Below are 17,976 nucleotides of genomic sequence, written 5' to 3' on the forward strand. Positions count from 1 at the left end.
ATTTTCAAGAATGGTACATTTGTCCATTCATTCTTCCTTCAAATACATGACGTTTGCCAGTGCCTTATGTTGCAAAACAGGCCCACACAATTATGTTCCCGCGTTCAAGCTTCACTGTTCCCCTGAGGAAGCCGAAACAAAACGCGCGTTGGGGCTGGTGGCATGGCATCATTCACATCTGACAATGGGTAAGAGTCTTCTCTGACATGGTGGGTTGGGTATAAAATAAATCCAATATTTAACAAAGGCATATAATGAAGCAGCTTTGTTCCCCTCTGAGTGACCTCTGGGTTTACATAAGCACTATGCACTTTTCTATTGATTCAAACTCCCCCAAATATAGTTATGGTGTGCATGCCTATATCTGCCTGATCTTTACTCTAACACTGTAAACGATTTATTTGTTGCTTCTATGTATGTATGTTTTTCTGTGAGTTCAATAAAAGAAAAACAAATCTTTTTACACAATACCTTTTGGACATTTGCTCCATGTTTTCAGTGTACAATCCCAGTTTGGGAGCATCCTCTTTTTTGTCCCATATCGGGTCCGCCTATATAAGTACAGTGTCCCGTCACATGATTGTTATGTTTTCTGTTCTGATTATAATTCCCAGTGTTAGGTCAATGTGTGATGTTTGGAGGTGCTGTCAATTAATTCTCTTGTGTGTGGTTTTTGTTAGTGTGGTTTTTTTCTCCCTCATATTGTTTTCTAATTACTGATAGCTTTCAGCTGGTGTCATGACTTCCCTTAGCTTTTTGCTACTTTTTCTTCATGTGTTAAATATTTTTCCCTATGTCATTTCTCATTATTACACATAACCCATAGATGTCCATAAATAAGTTACAGTCTTTGTGGATTGAATGATTTGCTACCGACATCTGGTGAGAATTTCATGTCAATAGCACCTTCAGATATATATTTACCTTACAAAATTGGTGATTATGTTAAATACTTATTTCACCTGCTGTTTGTTCAGAGTGTCATCCGAGTGTGATCTGATTCTCTACCATGAGAAAATAGCAGCACAAGTGCGAAGAAGATGGAGATTGTCTGTGTGCGCGTATATTGGACGGCACACGGCTGTCATCTGAGTGCAGTCCGATGTTTCACACACACCCATAGACTTGTATGGGTGCGTGTGAGCCGATTATCTGATGCACTCACTGCATGCTTCAATTGTTTTTTTCTCATGCCGATTCGGACCTATAGTCTAACGTTGGGCCGAGTGCTATCTGATAAAACATCAGAGAACATGCGGCCGTGTTACACTCCAGTGTGAGCGAGAGATGTTTGGTGTAGTCCTACTAAAGTAGAGGGTCCTCTAGGAAAGCCGAATAAAAAATTGAATAAAACTGACCGTTGCATCTTTGTTTTTTCAGTATGTTTTTTTCGTAAAATGAATATGGTCATTCAAACATTCAAAATAATTTAACTCCACCCACAATATAAAGCAAGGGAAAGAAAAAACAAATTTGCAAAAATGAAAAATGTCTGGGTCTTTAAAGGGAAAAATACTTTAATCAACATCGAAATTGCATTAACAGTAAGGAAAAGTCTTGATCGAGACATGTTAGTAATATGCAAATTGTATTAAAAAAATGAATAACAATTGAAGCAAAATTTGAGCTTAACAGGAAGTTAAAGATGACAGTGCTGGGGGCTTTGGGCTTTGGTAAGCCACAAGAAATTATTGGCCCCCTGTGATCAGATCACAGAAAACTGATGGGAGCCGGTACACGTGCTACCAGCGATCGCACTATTAAAATGCTGTAGTCACTAACAGCGGCATTAAGATGGGTAAATGGCGTCATCGTAGATGACGCCAGACGCTGGTAATTCAGCAAGATGCCAGTTATGTATCACAGCTGGCATCTCCCGGGTATGGTGCGAGCTCGGCTCCTGAACCTGCTCCATATACCAGCAATTGACATATGACATATTTCATCATATGTCAATGAGGGGTTAAATACCAATTGATATTTGTTGATTGTAGTCCATCTAGACCATTTATATTGGCCCACATGTTTTCTTCTTACCATTGTTTCTTTAGTGAATATGACCTTTTAAATTCAGCAATTCTAAACAAGCTCCTACCATAACTTTCTTGTCATTTAGGACCTTACATTAAAGCATGGCTGGAGAACAGGAGCCATTATTCCTGAGCTGAAATCAGAACTTACCATCATGAACACATCTCAGTATATTCAGACTATGGCCTGGCTTCAAGCTTTAACTGGTTTACTTGAACGAATGCAGGTATGTGGAAAATGTAAATGGTATATTACTTAGGCTGGGGTCACATTACTATATGACATCCGTTGATTCTCTCATGTGAGAGCGTGGGATGCGCTATCCTAATGACGCTCTGCTGCGAGTGGGAGCCGAGAGTCAGTATTCCTCTCACAGAAGCGAATCACAGCACAGGTGCGGAGGAGACTGAGAAAGTACCGTATTTTTCAGCGTAGAAGACTGGGCGTATAAGACGACTCACAACTTTTCCAGTTAAAATATAGCGTTTGGGATATACTCGCAGTATAAAGACTACCCCTCTTCCAGTGTTTGCTGCGCTGTAATGTGCAGGACAGCGTGGCAAACGCCGCTTCTGATCGGCGTCGAATTCATCCCCGTTGGTCAGAGAGACGCGGCTCCCACGCTGTATAAAGTTTACCTCCGGTCACTGGTGTCAGTTGATGGGACAACCGCTCCCATCATCCAACACCTACAGCCGCTAATTACAGTGAGAGCAGGAGCGGCGGATGGGAGTATTCATCTGCCACTCGCGCGCTGTAAATAAATACGGTAATTTAAAAAAAAAAACTGCGTTGGTGCCCCTGTATTTTTGATAACCAGCCAGACAAAACTCACAGCTAGGGGCTGCAACAACAAAACACAGTTTTCCATTTTTATTTAAACGCCTAAATCCACCGAAGCCCTCGTTCTCCTGTAATAAAGTAAAATAAAAAACAATATACCATACCTGTCCGTCTTTCTGTCCCACACCATAATCCATGTCTGGGGGGATTAACAGTTTTCAACCTGGATGGTGCCAAGATGTGTGCGTCCGTCCAGGCTGAAAACCACTGGTGAAGTCCTAATGTTGGGGGACTTTAACAACTACCTCCATCCCTTCTGGGATAACTTCCACTCAGGTAATATATCAGAGCTCAAACCCCCCACCCCCCACGAAAATGGCTGCTGCACTTACTGAGTTGGGTCTTCATGATATTTGGCGGTTAAAAAATCCTAAACTTAAAGTCTATTCCTGTTACTCCTCATCCCACCACACATCGTCAAGAATTGACTTGGCGATAGGTTCTGATTTGATGCTGACTCTGGTGGCCGAGGTCGAATACTTAACAAGAAGTGTTTTGGACCACTCACCCAATAGACTGCAGCTGAGATGGGGAGCTGACGGAGTGAGGAGTTGGGCCCCATGGCAGCTAAACCCAAATTGGCTTCTTCTGATTAATGGGAATACTATAGAGGGGTATATTAAGGAATATCTACATCATATTATTGACACCGCCCCGTTAAACATTGTCTGGGATGCTCTTAAGGCTTTTTGTAGAGGGGTTGTTCTTTCAAAAGAAATGTACCAATTTAAGTCCAAATCCAGAAGGTTGACATCCTTCCTCCGTGAAGAGGTAGATAAATATGAACTTGAATTTACTATTACACCATCAGACTCCAGTAGGAGGCAGTGGGAGGAGGCTCAGAAGGTATACTCGGACCATTTACTTGACAAAGCTGAGCATAAACGTTTTTTGTATAAGCAGAAGTTCTTTGAGGCGGGAGAAAGTACGGGACACCTATTGGCTTCTGTTATTAAGGCACAGGAGGGCTTGGCCCATATATCGAGTTTACATAATACAGAGGGAGTAACTATCACAGATAATGCCCTCTCTTTCAAACCACATATCCAAGCCCTTGCCTCCTCCTGCCGCCTCAAACTCAAAAATATTTCCCGGATCCGCGCATTCCTCAACCATGAAACCACAAAAACACTAGTGCATGCCCTTATCTCCCGCCTTGACTACTGCAACCTCCTACTCTCTGGCCTCCCCTCCAGCACTCGCACCACTCCAGTCCATCCTACACTCTGCTGCCCGACTAATCCACCTGTCTCCTCAGTATTCCCCAGCCTCCCCCCTATGTGAGGCCCTTCAGTGGCTTCCTATTGTCCAGAGGCTCAAGTTCAGAACCCTAACCATGACATACAAAGCCATCCACAACCTGTCTCCTCCATACATCTGTGACATGGTCTCCCGGTACCTACCCACACGCAACCTTCGATCCTCTCAAGATCTCCTTCTCTACTCCCCCCTCATCTCTTCTCACAACCGCATACAAGACTTCTCCCATGCTTCCCCCATACTCTGTAACTCTCTGCCACAACACATCAGACATTCACCAACAACGGAAACCTTCAAAAAGAACCTGAAGACCCACCTGTTCTGACAAGGCTACAGCCTGCAATGATCCTCGGTCTACTGAACCACCACTCAACCAGCTCTACCCTCTCCTAGTGTATCCTCACCTATCCCTGTAGACTGTGAGCCCTCGCAGGCAGGGTCCTCTCTCCTTCTGTACTTGTGTGTCCCTTGTCTTGCACATGTTTATTGTACTTGCCTATATTTCCCCTTTAAAGCGCCATGGAATAAATGGCGCTAAATAAATATATAATAATAATGACATCTTAGCAGAGTTTAAAAAGTACTATTCTGAACTGTATGCTTCTAGGGCCCCGCCTTGCGAGGGAGAAATGGACACATTTCTGTCTAAGATAAAACTTCAAATCAACATAAGTCCAAATAATAATTGAGGGCACTTCATATAACAATGTCAAACTATCCCGTATATGTGAATACAGGACTAAGAAGAGATCCCAAGATAAATAAAAACAATTTTATTACATGCTTTTTTAAAAAAAATACAAGAATAAAAAAGCAAAAATGCCGTATATGGGGCACAAAGAGCACACCTGTTATTATAAGCCCTACAAGGATTATTATAAAACAGTCCAAAAATATAAATATGAATCCAGGGAATTACATAATATTCATATGCAGACATACCATTATCCTCATAGCATATAAAAGTCAAAGAACAGTGTCCAACAAATGCTAATATACAGCTGACAAGGAGCAGATAATGTTATCAAAGTGAATAAGCATAAAAATTACCCTGTAACATGAAGTTAAATAACTGACTGAAGTAATCAGAAAAATCTCCTAATCTCCCTCCTGGAGACACACTGAGCCACTGATCACGGGTATCTATGATCTTATTACATTTCCTATGTACTTTATTTGAGCTTTCAGACCCTGTGTCTGCTTACTATATGCACTTTAGATTGCTGATGGATTTTTTTATGATCACTATATTTATTCATGGACCATGTGTTTACTATGTAACTATATCCTTATACTATGACATTTTATGGTATTGTATTATGTCCAATTTGTTTGGTTTTCCTTTTATTGCGTAATTAAATAAAACAATTTTAAGTCTTTATCAATTTGGACTTTTGTTTATTCATGCCTAACTGAGAAGGTTTCTGCAATATTAATAAGTAATATAGCCGAAAGCCTACATTAGGACATAATTACCTAAGGTAAACGGAGGTGCTCCTGGCGTCCCTTCACCCCGACACGCGTTTCGCCGCCAGCTTCTTCCGGGAGCGGACGCGCGTCGGGGTGAGGGGACGCCAGAAGCACCTCCGTTTACCTTAGGTAATTATGTCCTAATGCAAGCTTTCGGCTATATTACTTATTAATATTGCAGTTAGATTTGGGGTATTTTAGGACTGTTCCTCCCCACCGAAGTCCCTATTTATTGTGTTACCATGCACTTGGGGATTTTTTTGTAATATACAGGCCATGTTATTTATGTGATTAGGAGATTTTTCTGATTACTTCAGTCAGTTATTTAACTTCATGTTACAGGGTAATTTTTATGCTTATTCACTTTGATAACATTATCTGCTCCTTGTCAGCTGTATATTAGCTTTTGTTGGACACTGTTCTTTGACTTTTATATGCTATGAGGATAATGGTATGTCTGCATATGAATATTATTATGTAATTCCCTGGATTCATGTTTATATTTTTGGACTGTTGTTATTATAAGCCCTACAAGGATTATTATACAGGTGTGCTCTTGCGTCCCCATATACAGCATTTTTGCTTTTTTATTCTTGTTGTATTTTTTTTAAAAAAAGCATGTAATAAAATTGTTTTTATTTATCTTCGGATCTCTTCTTAGTCCTGTATTCACATATACGGGATAGTTTGACATAAGATAAAACTTCCAAAACTTTCTAAGCAGGCAGTTGAGGCGTTGGATAGGCCCCTGACGATTGAGGAGCTAGAGTATGCACTTTCAGGGTTTCTGCATGAGAAGGCCCCAGGGTCGGACGGTATCCCTGGTGAATTTTACAAACGCTTCAGTAGTGTTTTACTGCCTTTGCTGCTAAAAGTCTTTCAATCTGCAAGTGATACGGGTCAGCTCCCTCTGTCCATGCTAGAGGCTATTATAGTAGTCATCCTTAAGCAGGGTAAGAATCCCCTCCATTCTGAATCTTACAGGCCCATTTCACTACTCCAGATGGATGTTAAAATTCTTGCCAAAGTTCTCTCGGTCAGACTGGCTAAGGTTATTGCTGGGGTCATTCATGAGGATCAGTCGGGGTTCATGCCGGGGAAATTACTGCCATTAATTTGCGTCGGTTGTTCCTCAATATGCAGTTAAGTTCTCCTGAGAGGGGGGCCAGGGCGGTGCTATCGCTCGACGCAGCCAAGGCCTTTGATACGGTTGAGTGGAGTTATCTTTGGAAGATTTTAGAAAGAAAGGGGTTTGGCCCTAAGTTCTTGGCCCTCATTAAGCTACTCTATAATGGTCCGTCAGCTAGGATTAGGGTCAATGGTGAGTTGTCTGGGGTGGTGGCGATGGGAACAAGACAGGGAAGTCCTCTGTCGCCCCTCCTATTTGCCATCGCTATTGAACCCTTAGCATGTATTAGAGCCTCCAAGGAAGTGTGGGGATTTAGGGTGGGGGACATGGAGGAACGCATCTCGCTCTATGCGGACGATATGCTTCTGTATCTGGGGGATGCCTCTTCCTCTATTAGACCAGTTATGGCTATCCTTGAGGAATTTGGTAAGTGGTCGGGCCTCCTTATAAATTGCAACAAATCGGTACTTATGCCTATAGACCCGTGTGTAGACACGCAGAGGTTAGAGGAAACCAATATTAAACTGGTAACAGAATTTAAGTATCTGGGGATCAGTGTTACAGCTAAACCTGTTGACTATGTGCCTCTTAATCTGACACCCCTGTTAGATTTGTATCTAAAATTGATGCATGGTGTAGACCAGGGGTCTCAAACTCGGCAGAGTAAATGGGCCGCACATAAAAAAAAAAATTTGAGTTGGGGGGCCGCATTCCTTTCAAACTCAATACACCCCGTACACGCGCGGCTCCGTACACCTCGTACACACGCGGCTCTGCTCCGTACACCGCGTACACACAGGGCTCTGCTCCGTACACCTCGTACACACAGGGCTCTGCTCCGTACACCTCGTACACACCGGACTCTGCTCCGTACACCTCGTACACACAGGGCTCTGCTCTGTACACCTCGTACACACAGGGCTCTGCTCTGTACACCTCGTACACACAGGGCTCTGCTCCGTACACCTCGTACACACAGGGCTCTGCTCCGTACACCTCGTACACACAGGGCTCTGCTCCGTACACCTCGTACACACAGGGCTCTGCTCCGTACACCTCGTACACACAGGGCTCTGCTCCATCCACCCTGTAAACCCCTCCTGACCCCACGCATAAACTTACCTTCATCCAGTACCATGACAACCAGCACACAGACAGCAGCGTCCGTCCGTCATGCACACACTGAGGCCCCTGATCATGTGACCCCTGACTCCTCCCCCTCCTGTGACCTCATCACAGGTCCTGTGCAGTGTGTGCACACAGAACAGCCAATGCCATCGCCGCTCCTGAATGCGTGCCTCCCCCCCTGCCTCAGGGAGTGAGACATGTGGTGCACCGCGGGCCGCAGATGCCTGCCTCAGGGGCCGCATGCAGGCCGTGTGTTTGAAACCCCTGGTGTAGACTTCCCCTATCAATTGTTGGGAGAGGAAATCTCATCAAAATGGTTTTAATGCCCCAACTGCTCTATATACTTCACAACTCCCCGGTGTGGATCCCGGCATGGTGCTTTCAGAGGGCTCATAGGTTATTCAGACAATTACTTTGGAAAAAAAAGCAGGCTCAAATCCGTCTGGAGTACCTACAAAGAGAAAAAACAAATGGGGGGGCTATGTATCCCGAATGCTTGGATCTACTATCTGAAGGGTTGAGATCAGTGTGGTGCACTGGAGAAAAATGGGTGACTGGCAATTCAGAATAGCCCCTGGAGAGTACCAATGTATATGGTAGATGCCCGGGGAGGAGGAAACAAATTATCTCAAGCTCCAGCTCTGGCCATGATCTATAAGGTTTGGGACAGAGGAAAGCACCTGTTGAGTGTTTCTGCTTGCTCTTTGTTTACACCATTGTGGCATAATCCTAGTCTCCTGGAATTTCTATCTTTAGAAGGGTGCTCTGATTGGGAGGCGAAGGGGGTGACGACGGTGGCACACATTCAGTCTAAAAATACATTAAAACAGTTTGAACAACTGCGCACTGAATTTGACATTTCCCATAGGTTTTTCTACAGATTTTTACAGCTCCTGCATGCGTATGAAGCTCAAATCAAAGCTAGAGATCTTAGTATAGATCCTAATCCCTTGACAATGTTGGTGGGGGGCTTGGGCTCCAGAAGAGGACTGATTTCCTCCATCTAGAGAATACTTCTCAATGCATTCCACAATAAGTACCCCCTTTGCACCAAAGCTAGATGGGAGGAGGATGTTAGCCAGCTCTCAGGTGATCAATGGGACTATGTATTGAATTCAGTGCCCTATCTTTCGTTATCAGAGGCCCAGAGATTATCGCAGGTGTATCTAATACATAGGAAATATAAAACGCCTGCGTTCTTGCATAAAATCGCGATAAGGAGTGACTTGTGCTGCCCCCGATGTAGCCTACCTGATGCAAACCTAATGCATATGTTCTGGGAGTGTCCTCGGCTTGGACGGTTCTGGAATAATGTTCTGAATACGTTGGCAAGAGTTTATGGTACAAGATTGCTCCCTGATCCAAAGGTCTGTGTGCCGGGTATTATACCGGATATTCCTGTGGAAGACCCGCTGGTGATCGGTATGGCTAGAATTTTATATATAGCATGGAAAACTATTGCCTTGCACTGGAAGCAATCTGCACCCCCGACGGTGGAGTAATAGCCAATAGTTCTATAACGCTGGAAAAAGGAGTGTATATTAAAAGAAAAGCTATCGGAAAATTTGATAAAATCTGGAGCCCCTGGCTTAACACCCCGGGTCATCCCAAATTTTGCTGCTGGAGAATCTGTTCCCTATGCTTCGTTAATTATGGTACCCTTTATTCCCTCTTGGTTCCATTTGATCTCTTGCTTTATGAATAGGTTTCTTGAATATGTCTATTGCTCATTTTGTACTATGTGCCTGACTGTTCATAGTTCTATGCTGTACAAGTCTTATCTTGTTTCATATTGTCCCCCTTAAGAATTGTTTTTTTTCTACTATACATTTATAGGTCACATTCTAAGGGACCCACGGTTACATTAGTTATAATTTGATAATGGGGGGGGTTGGGTTGTGTATAAGAGGTTTGTCTCAAATCTGTATGTTAAAACTGTGTGTGCTTTGTCTCACTTTGTTAGTTAAAACTGTTTATCAAAAATCTGATTTAAAAAAGAAAACCACTGGTGAATGAGCTGCTGTGAGCACAGCCTCAGAGACCGGTGGTGACATCATCGAGGTTATGTCCGGTCACTGAGGCTCTGTTCCCAGCTGGTCTGAACTGCTGTGACCTCGGTGAGGTCACTGAAGTTCAGCCCGGCTGGGAATGCAGCCTCTGTGATGTCACCGCTAGTCACTGATGCTTTGCTTGCAGCAGTTCAGTCACCAGTGGTTTTCAACCTGGACGGACACATCTTGGCACCGTCCAGGTTGAAAACTTATTATGTAGCTTTGTCACCATAAAAGGAGGAGGGCCCAGACACACTTCTTGCACAGGGGCCCCAAGCTGTTAGTGTCAGCCCCTGTGGAGGGGGTAATCCTGCTGATAGAATTGGTGACAGGATTTAATAGTCTGTTTAGGAAAATTGTACTTTCTGAATGATATGAATATAAAAAATGTGTGAGCACCTGACGCCCAAACAAAAAACTGTTCATTTTGCACAAAATGTCTAAAATTCGCAATGTATCCATTCAGATAGGTATGTACTTCTTAAAGAAGCATTCCTGTAATCAAAGTTTTTTTCCTTTTAATATATTGCAGTCATCATATTGCCCTGAGTACTTACAATTGCTCAGTTTGCCTTTCTACCCAGATAATTATTTTATTTTTATTTTTTTCTCTTTGTAGAAACAAGAAGTCTCTTTTCCCTGCAAAAATCATTCCCCTCTTGCTCTCCTTATTCAGCTGCTCCCTCCATCTACCCCAAACCCTGCCAGGGACTCTTATACCTGTCTGAGTCATTGCAAGAGACGTCCTGTCTCTACATAGAGCTTAGAAGGATTCAGCTTATGTTATAGACCTAATGGAAAACAGAACAATTAGCTGGGTAGAAAGGGAAAATGAGCAATTGTAAGTACACAGTGCTATATAATATAATGACTGCAATATATTAAAGGGACTCTGTCAACCTTTTTTTTTTTTTTTTTTGATTATCAGCTGCCGGCATTGACATCTGGGGCTTATCTACTGCATTCTCTAATGCTGTAGATAAGCCCCCGATTTAGCCTGAAATTTAAGGAAAACACGTTAGATTATACTCACCGGAGGGGGCGGTCCGGTCCGATGGGTGTCGCGGTCCGGTCCGACGCCTTCCATCTTCATACGATGCTGTCCTCTTCTTCCCTTCCTGTAGTGGCTCCGGCGCAGGCGCACTGCTCTGTCCTGTTGAGGGCAGAGCAGAGTCCTGCAGTGCACAGGCGCCCGGAGAGGTCTGCGCCGAGCCACGACAGGAAGGGAAGAGGACGGCATCGAATGAAGATGGGAGGCGTCGGACCGGACCACGACACCCATCGGACCGGACCGCCCCCTCCGGTGAGTATAATCTAATGTGTTTTCCTTATCTTTCAGGTTACATCGGGGGCTTATCTACAGCATGCTGTAGATAAGCCCCTGATGTCAATGCCGGCAGCTCATAGTAAAAAAAAAAAAAAAAAGGGTGACAGATTCCCTTTAAGAGGAGAAAAACATTGATGGGAGGAGGAAGGCTTCTTTAAGGAAAGGCTGGCTTTTTTACCTTTTTTTTTTTTTTTTTTTTTATTCTACATTTTATGCTTTATTTCTATTAGAGCACAGATTTGCAAGGAACACATCTCTATGTGGGGATAGGAAGACATTACATTTATAACTGTTAATAGTGATTTAGTGGTCAGAGCCTCTTAATCCACCATGGAACTGTATATACAAACTTTCAGAGAAAGCACAGGTCACGGCTTCTCTTCATGTCTTTTGAGCTCTCGAGACCTTCCTGCATTCAGGAAAATGGCACACAAATTTTGCTTTCAGAAGATGCTCCATAGATTGATGTGTGTCTGACACAAGGACTAAGCCATTTACTCAGTTAAAAAAAGACATGGTAATATTGTTGGTTCTTTGTATGTGTGTGTATATATATATATATATCACTGGCATACCTTACCGAACAGTCATTTAACAGTGTAAAAGGAAATGTGCTTAAATAAACCCAAAATTCTGTCTCTAAAATAGGTTTACAGAGATGCTGAGTCACAAATGGTCTTGCGTGATTGGATAAAAGAGAGGCAAGAAATGAGGTAATTTTTTTTTCTTGGACGCAGATGATCAGATTCAGGCTCCATTCACCCTCATATATAGTACATTTTTTAAAAATTGGGCCTTTTTAGCAGCTAGTTATTCCTTGATTCATTTTAGGATGGTTTTGTACTGATATTTCATTTTTTATTTCAGTTTGAAAGTACTCATTAGCCCAATTCACATGTTTGTGTGGCATCTGTTTTTTTTCCCAGATGCTACACATACCCATTATAATCTAAGGTGCTGCACACGTCCGTGTCCTTACAAGCAGCACGGGTGAGAAGGGCCAATACAAGCGTATGGGTCCATGGAAAACATGTACAGCACATGGACGACATCTGTGCCGTCCATGTGCTGTACAGGTTTAACATTGCTAAGTATAAGAGAAGTTGTGGGACTGACTTTTTTTTTTTTTAAGCCATACTGGGGGAAGAAATGGATGGCACACTGATCCCAAAAACAATGACATTGGTACCTTTTTTTGTACTAAGGTAGAATAGGGAGATAATAATAAATCGTTTAGTGTGTATTATACACAACCCTGCTCTGCTACATATACACTTACATGCACAGCTCTGCTGCATGCCCATAAAGACACACACAGCTCTGCTGCCAGCACACTACGTGCCCATAGAGACACACTATATATTACTACATCCTGCAGTTACTGATTGGGACCTGTACAGAGGCTGCAGCAGCGGAGCCTTTGCAGGATCTTCTACTTGATTATCTCAAGCACCTTTTAAAGTTATGTGATCAGTCACATGATCTGAAAGGTCCTGGAATTACTCGTGCAGAAGGTCCTGCTGCTGTTCAGGTCCTGGTAAGCTTCCTCTCCTGCTCTGCATTGATCACCTAGATCAGCGTCAGACAGGAGGAGAGAGCAGCTCTTTATGGTCGGGAAGGTCGCAGTGTCGGCATTCTCCTCAACCACAGGAAGTTTTTCTTGTTAGAAAAATGTGTCTTATAGTCTGAATTAAGGGCATGTCACACTAAGCGATATCGCTAGCAATATCGCTATAACTTGTGACGTTATAGCGATATTGCTAGCGATATCGCTGTGTCTGATACTTACCTACGACCGGCTCCCCCGCTGGTTATCGCTGATCGCGCGAGAACGTCCTGGACCGTTTCTCGTCGTCAGCTTTCTGCGGCGCTTCCTGCTGTGACGACGAGCGACGCATGGACGCGGGCGGGAGGACGCAGGATCGCCTGGTGTGACAGGTAAGTAGCGATCCCCGTCCCCAGCGATGTCGCTGGTGAGATCTGCCTGTGTGGCAGCTCACTAGCGACCATCTAGCGATGTACCAGCGATCCTGACCGCGTCATATCGCTGGTCAGGATCGCTGGTACATCGCTAAGTGTGACAGTACCTTAATACAGTAAATCGCAATCTTAATCAGACATCAGCAGTTAGAAGAAATTTGGAGGAGTGGCAACATATGAGATTCCTGTGTTTCTCCAAAATGTAAGTTCACATATATGGGGAGGTGTTTATCACCATTTCTTACTATTCAGCATAGAGATGTTGGGTACAGCGGTTGTCCGTTTGACACACGTCATCATCCATCTATAAGATAGTTGCTAACTTCTGGATTGGTAGCAGTCTGTCCGCTGGTGGTGCTCCAGATCACCAGAATGGAACACTTTCATCCGTTAAAATGGTTAACTCCATTCGTTCTCTATAAAACTGCGGGTGCGCTGTATTTGGCGTTCTCCAGCAGTCCCATAGAGAATAAATGGAGCAGAGGTCGAGCACCAGTATGGTCGCTCCATTATAACTGGGATAGCAGTCCTCCATTCTGGCAATCGGCAAGGGTCCTATAGAAACGTGAGAACTTGTTCTAACTGAACAATACTTTTAAACGAATGCGACAAATGCTTTTTCTGCAGTCTAATATCTGTGATTTGTTCCCTTCACATTAGGGACATGGCACGAAAAATCTTCAACCCTCGTTTTGGTAGCATATTTCGGACGGATCATAATCCAACCTACTTCTTGAGGCGCCTGTCTCGTTTTGCTGATATTTACATGGAATCCTTAAGCTGCTTACTGAACTATAACCTGCATCACACTTTTTATCCAAAAAGAACGCCACTACAGCACGAAGTTCCGGTCTGGTCTGATCAGCAGTACCCTGGCACCTTTGGTATCCCATTCTTACAGGAAATTGCTCAGCTAAAATGAGTCCATCTGCTTAGTCTCCAGTTGTGCTCAGTTATGGCTTAAATGGAGCTTTTAGAAGTCATTTTATGTGGCTGACTGTAACCCACTCTATTTTCCCAGCTGTTTATGGCATGCACAATGACAAGTGTATGTAGGACTGAACATGAATGCGTACATTGTTTTTATGTTGGGCCATCTGAGTGAGAGTGATTCCTTTTTTATGGTTCTCTTCATGATGCAGCTATTTTTACAATTGTATATTGAGTTTTAGTAGTTTGGAAATGTGTTTTATTAAGATTTGTTTTACAGTGGCTAATTTTGTATGCTTTTAAAACATTAGCAAAGTAAATCATGTTCATTAAATTTATAACCTATGTAGCTTGCCTTAAAAACAGTTTGACATAGCGGAGTTGTAAGGAGTGGCCAACTGTATCAGCGATCACTGTGCCCACACACCCAGCCCATTCTCCGAAGTTTCCCCCTAGTTCACTCATACTCTGTACTGACCGCTACTCTTTGTTGCTAGTGGCTTAAGCCCCCATTACAAATAAAGATGTTCCAGCGATCCCACCAACGATCCGACATGATGGGATCGCTGGGACATCATTAGGCTGGTCGCTGGTGAGCTGTCACATAGACATCCCCAGCGATCAGGACCAGCAACGCTGGACGCTGGTTTCTAATGTAAACATTGGGTATCCAGGAGCCGCGCGACTCCTGGAAACCCATGTTTACCTTGGAAATCGGCATACATGCTGGTTTCCAAGGTAAACATCGGGTATCCAGGAGTACGCCAGTTTCCAGGAGTCGCGCGGCTCCTGGATACCCAATGTTTACATTAGAAACCAGCGTCACTGATCGCTGGTCTCTCGCTGCCACACGCAGCGATGCGTGCTGGGCAGTGGGAGACCAGCGATCGAAAAACGGCCCAGACCGATGCTGCACAATCAGCGATAACCGGCAGGGGGGCCGGTCGCTGATCCCCGTCACACACAGCGAGATCGCTGTGGCATCACAAAATCAGCGATCTCGCTAGCCAGATCGCTGTGTGTGACGGGGCCTTTAGGTTCTCCATAGAGTTCTGTTTACACACTACTGTGACCCAGCGCTTTGCTTTGTAAAATAGAAGATATTTTGTTGATTTTTGCTGCGCTATGTACTTGTCTTAGAATTGTTTTGTTGGGCTCTACAATGTATGTGAACGTCACTACATTTTCTAAGTATTTTGACATGGCAAACACCTAGATCCTGCATGTTTGTTGTTATCCGTATCATGTAATAGAAATGGTACACTTTTTTTTTTTCTGTTCTGTGAAATTAGATATGTACAGTTACCCCTGTATTCTGACGCTTTTAGTTCTCAAGCTCTTTGGAGTTGTGCTACAGTGTAAAGTAAGTTACCTGATTGTTATATTAGCAGTGTGGCGAACATGTATCTTTATCATCAGACCACGCATAGTCTATATCTCCTAGTAGAGGGTATAGTGTACATTCACACTATGGCAGCCAGCTAGTTCAGTTCTTTCCCAATAGGTCATTTGTTTTTGATTGTTCCAATCAACCCAACATTAAGGGGGGAGTAGTGTAAGGTCTGACATTTGTGCCTGTAACAAATCGGTTCTCCTTCTATTAAGATTTGTGTAAAAATGACCAGACCCCCTTCATGACTCCTTCAGATTAATAAAGTGGGCGCTGACAAAACTGGATGTGTGAATGTACCACGAACTATTGCTTGGATGTTTTTGTTGTGTTTTTTTTTTTTTTTTTATAAATATATGCAGTTTTCTACTCGACCACACAATTCTTTTTTTACAGCCAAGCAGATAAAAAAAACTCCAAGACAAATAGGAACAGGCTATGAAGAGGGAGAGTTTTGTTTGTGGATTTTTTTTTTTTTAAAATTTATTTAAAAAGCAGTCTCTGGTAATACTGCAGAATCTAAATACAAACTCCATTCTTTGTGTGGTGTGACATTTCAGTCTTTTTAGTGTTGTTTTTTTCTGACAGTACACCGATTTTTCTTTTGTGTGTGGTCAGATACAGATTGAAGTATATTTACACTGCAGAAGGTAAACTAATGGTATGGTAGATTTGCAGCTTTTTCCACAATACATTAATGTAGAGAAGAGCAGTATAGCCGCAACTGTAGGACTGTAAATAGATTTTGTTGCCTTATTGTACATTTTATAGTACGTAGCTGCTTTAGAGTATTTATAAATGGCACCAGGTAATTTACACAATGTATTTCAGTATGATCCCGTGGAATGTCTATTTATGACAGGTAAAATGATGAAACGATGTAATACTTACTGTACTATATATGTGGGAGTTCATATTTCTGTTTTAATAAAAGTGATTTTAGAAGCATAATACCTTTTGCATCTAAATGTTTTATTGATTTGCTGTAGGGTACAAAATGGTATAGGGGTTTAGTATGCCTAATCGCTTTATCTTTTATCGTTTTTTTACAACTATTTTTGTATATCGGAAATATGGCCTTTGTTGGCTAAAGAAATAGAAATACAGTACTTATTTGATAATTGCTCAGTATGAAATTTCTAATGGTGTGGCCCAGCTGTCAGTAAAATGTACTCAGTGATGGTCAATCAATGCGGAAAATGTGCATTCTGAAGTAAAGCTTAGGGCTCATACTCACATGCGAGAAACTCGGATGAGTCTCGCGTCTCAATACCTGGCACTACCGCTGGCACTCGGATCAGAGCGTTCAGCTGCATAGCAATACATGGAGCCGCACGTTCCGCTCCTGAGTGCCGGTGGCAGAGCCAGGTATTGACATGCGAGACTCGTCCGAGTTCCTCGCACGTGAGTATGAGCCCTAAGTGTGTAATCTGGAAGCTGAACAGTGGAGTGTAATGCAGTTGTCCAGGCTGCAATCCTACTGAGTGCAGATATTTGAATCCTCACAGCACATGCACTGCACACTGTGTATACTGCTGCTGGGAGCGGGTGGTCAAGTGACTGCAAGTATGCAATTTGCATACATAGTTATGTGCCAACCTCACTCAATACAAGTGAATTGAGCAATTTCTTATTTACTTAAGACAGTGCACTTTATAGGCTTTTAGAGACAAACCCTGATCATTCTATAATGTATGTAAACATTGATACAATGTATATAACGTAATGGACATGCAAATTCAATGTTCAAATATTTCTGTACCTAAGTTTTGGCATTTTAGCTGTTTAATATCAGTTATATACAGTCATTAATGTCTTGAATATGTTTTGGTAAAGTGCCGACTCTGCTTTAATTTGAGGGTATCCACATCCTAATTGGTAAGTGTTTAGGAATTACAGTTCTTTAATATGTAGCTGTGTCTTTTCAAATGGACCAAAGGTAATTGGACAATTATGTCTTTAATAGGTTGCATGGGCTATTCCCGTGTAAATCCATAATCAATTAAGCAGGTAAAAACATGCGTTCAAGAGTTCTCAATGGAATTTAAATCCATTGGAGAACAGCAGACATGTTAAGAGTGGCCAAATTTACAGTTTGGTGGACTTTGCAAAATAAAAAAATAAAGAAACAAAGGACACTGGTGAGCTTGGGAACGCAAAGAGGCTTGAACATCCATGGAACACAACAGTGGTGGCTGATTGCAGAATCCTTTCCATGGTGAAGGAAAACCCTTTCACAACATGCACCTAAGTGAAGAACACTCTCCAGGAAGTAGGTGTCTCCGTATCTACTGTAAGTCTACTATTAAGAGAGGACTTCAGGAGCGCAAACATGGAGGGTTCATCACAAGATGCAATCCATTAATCTGCCTTAAAAATAGACCAGATTAAACTCTGCCAAAAAACACTGAAAGAAGCCAGCGCAATTCTGGAAAAT

General features: G+C 42.8%; 1 protein-coding gene across 2 annotated transcripts in view; it reads left to right on the forward strand.

The window, feature by feature from the left end:
• The window catches only part of NT5DC3 (5'-nucleotidase domain containing 3), a 96,726-nt gene extending 80,236 nt beyond the window's left edge, over positions 1–16,490 (forward strand). For both annotated transcript variants that reach the window (XM_073575157.1, XM_073575158.1), the window contains exons 12-14: positions 2,117–2,257; positions 11,888–11,952; positions 13,880–16,490. In XM_073575157.1, the coding sequence (XP_073431258.1) occupies positions 2,117–2,257; positions 11,888–11,952; positions 13,880–14,141 (468 nt within the window). In that variant the 3' untranslated portion in view covers positions 14,142–16,490. The remainder of the gene's footprint in view (positions 1–2,116; positions 2,258–11,887; positions 11,953–13,879) is intronic.
• The last annotated feature ends 1,486 nt before the right edge of the window (positions 16,491–17,976 follow it).

Source organism: Dendrobates tinctorius, unplaced genomic scaffold (genome assembly GCF_039654945.1).
Source record: "Dendrobates tinctorius isolate UK_male_01 unplaced genomic scaffold, ASM3965494v1 ptg000043l, whole genome shotgun sequence".
In the NCBI taxonomy this organism is placed as follows: Eukaryota; Metazoa; Chordata; class Amphibia; order Anura; family Dendrobatidae; genus Dendrobates; species Dendrobates tinctorius.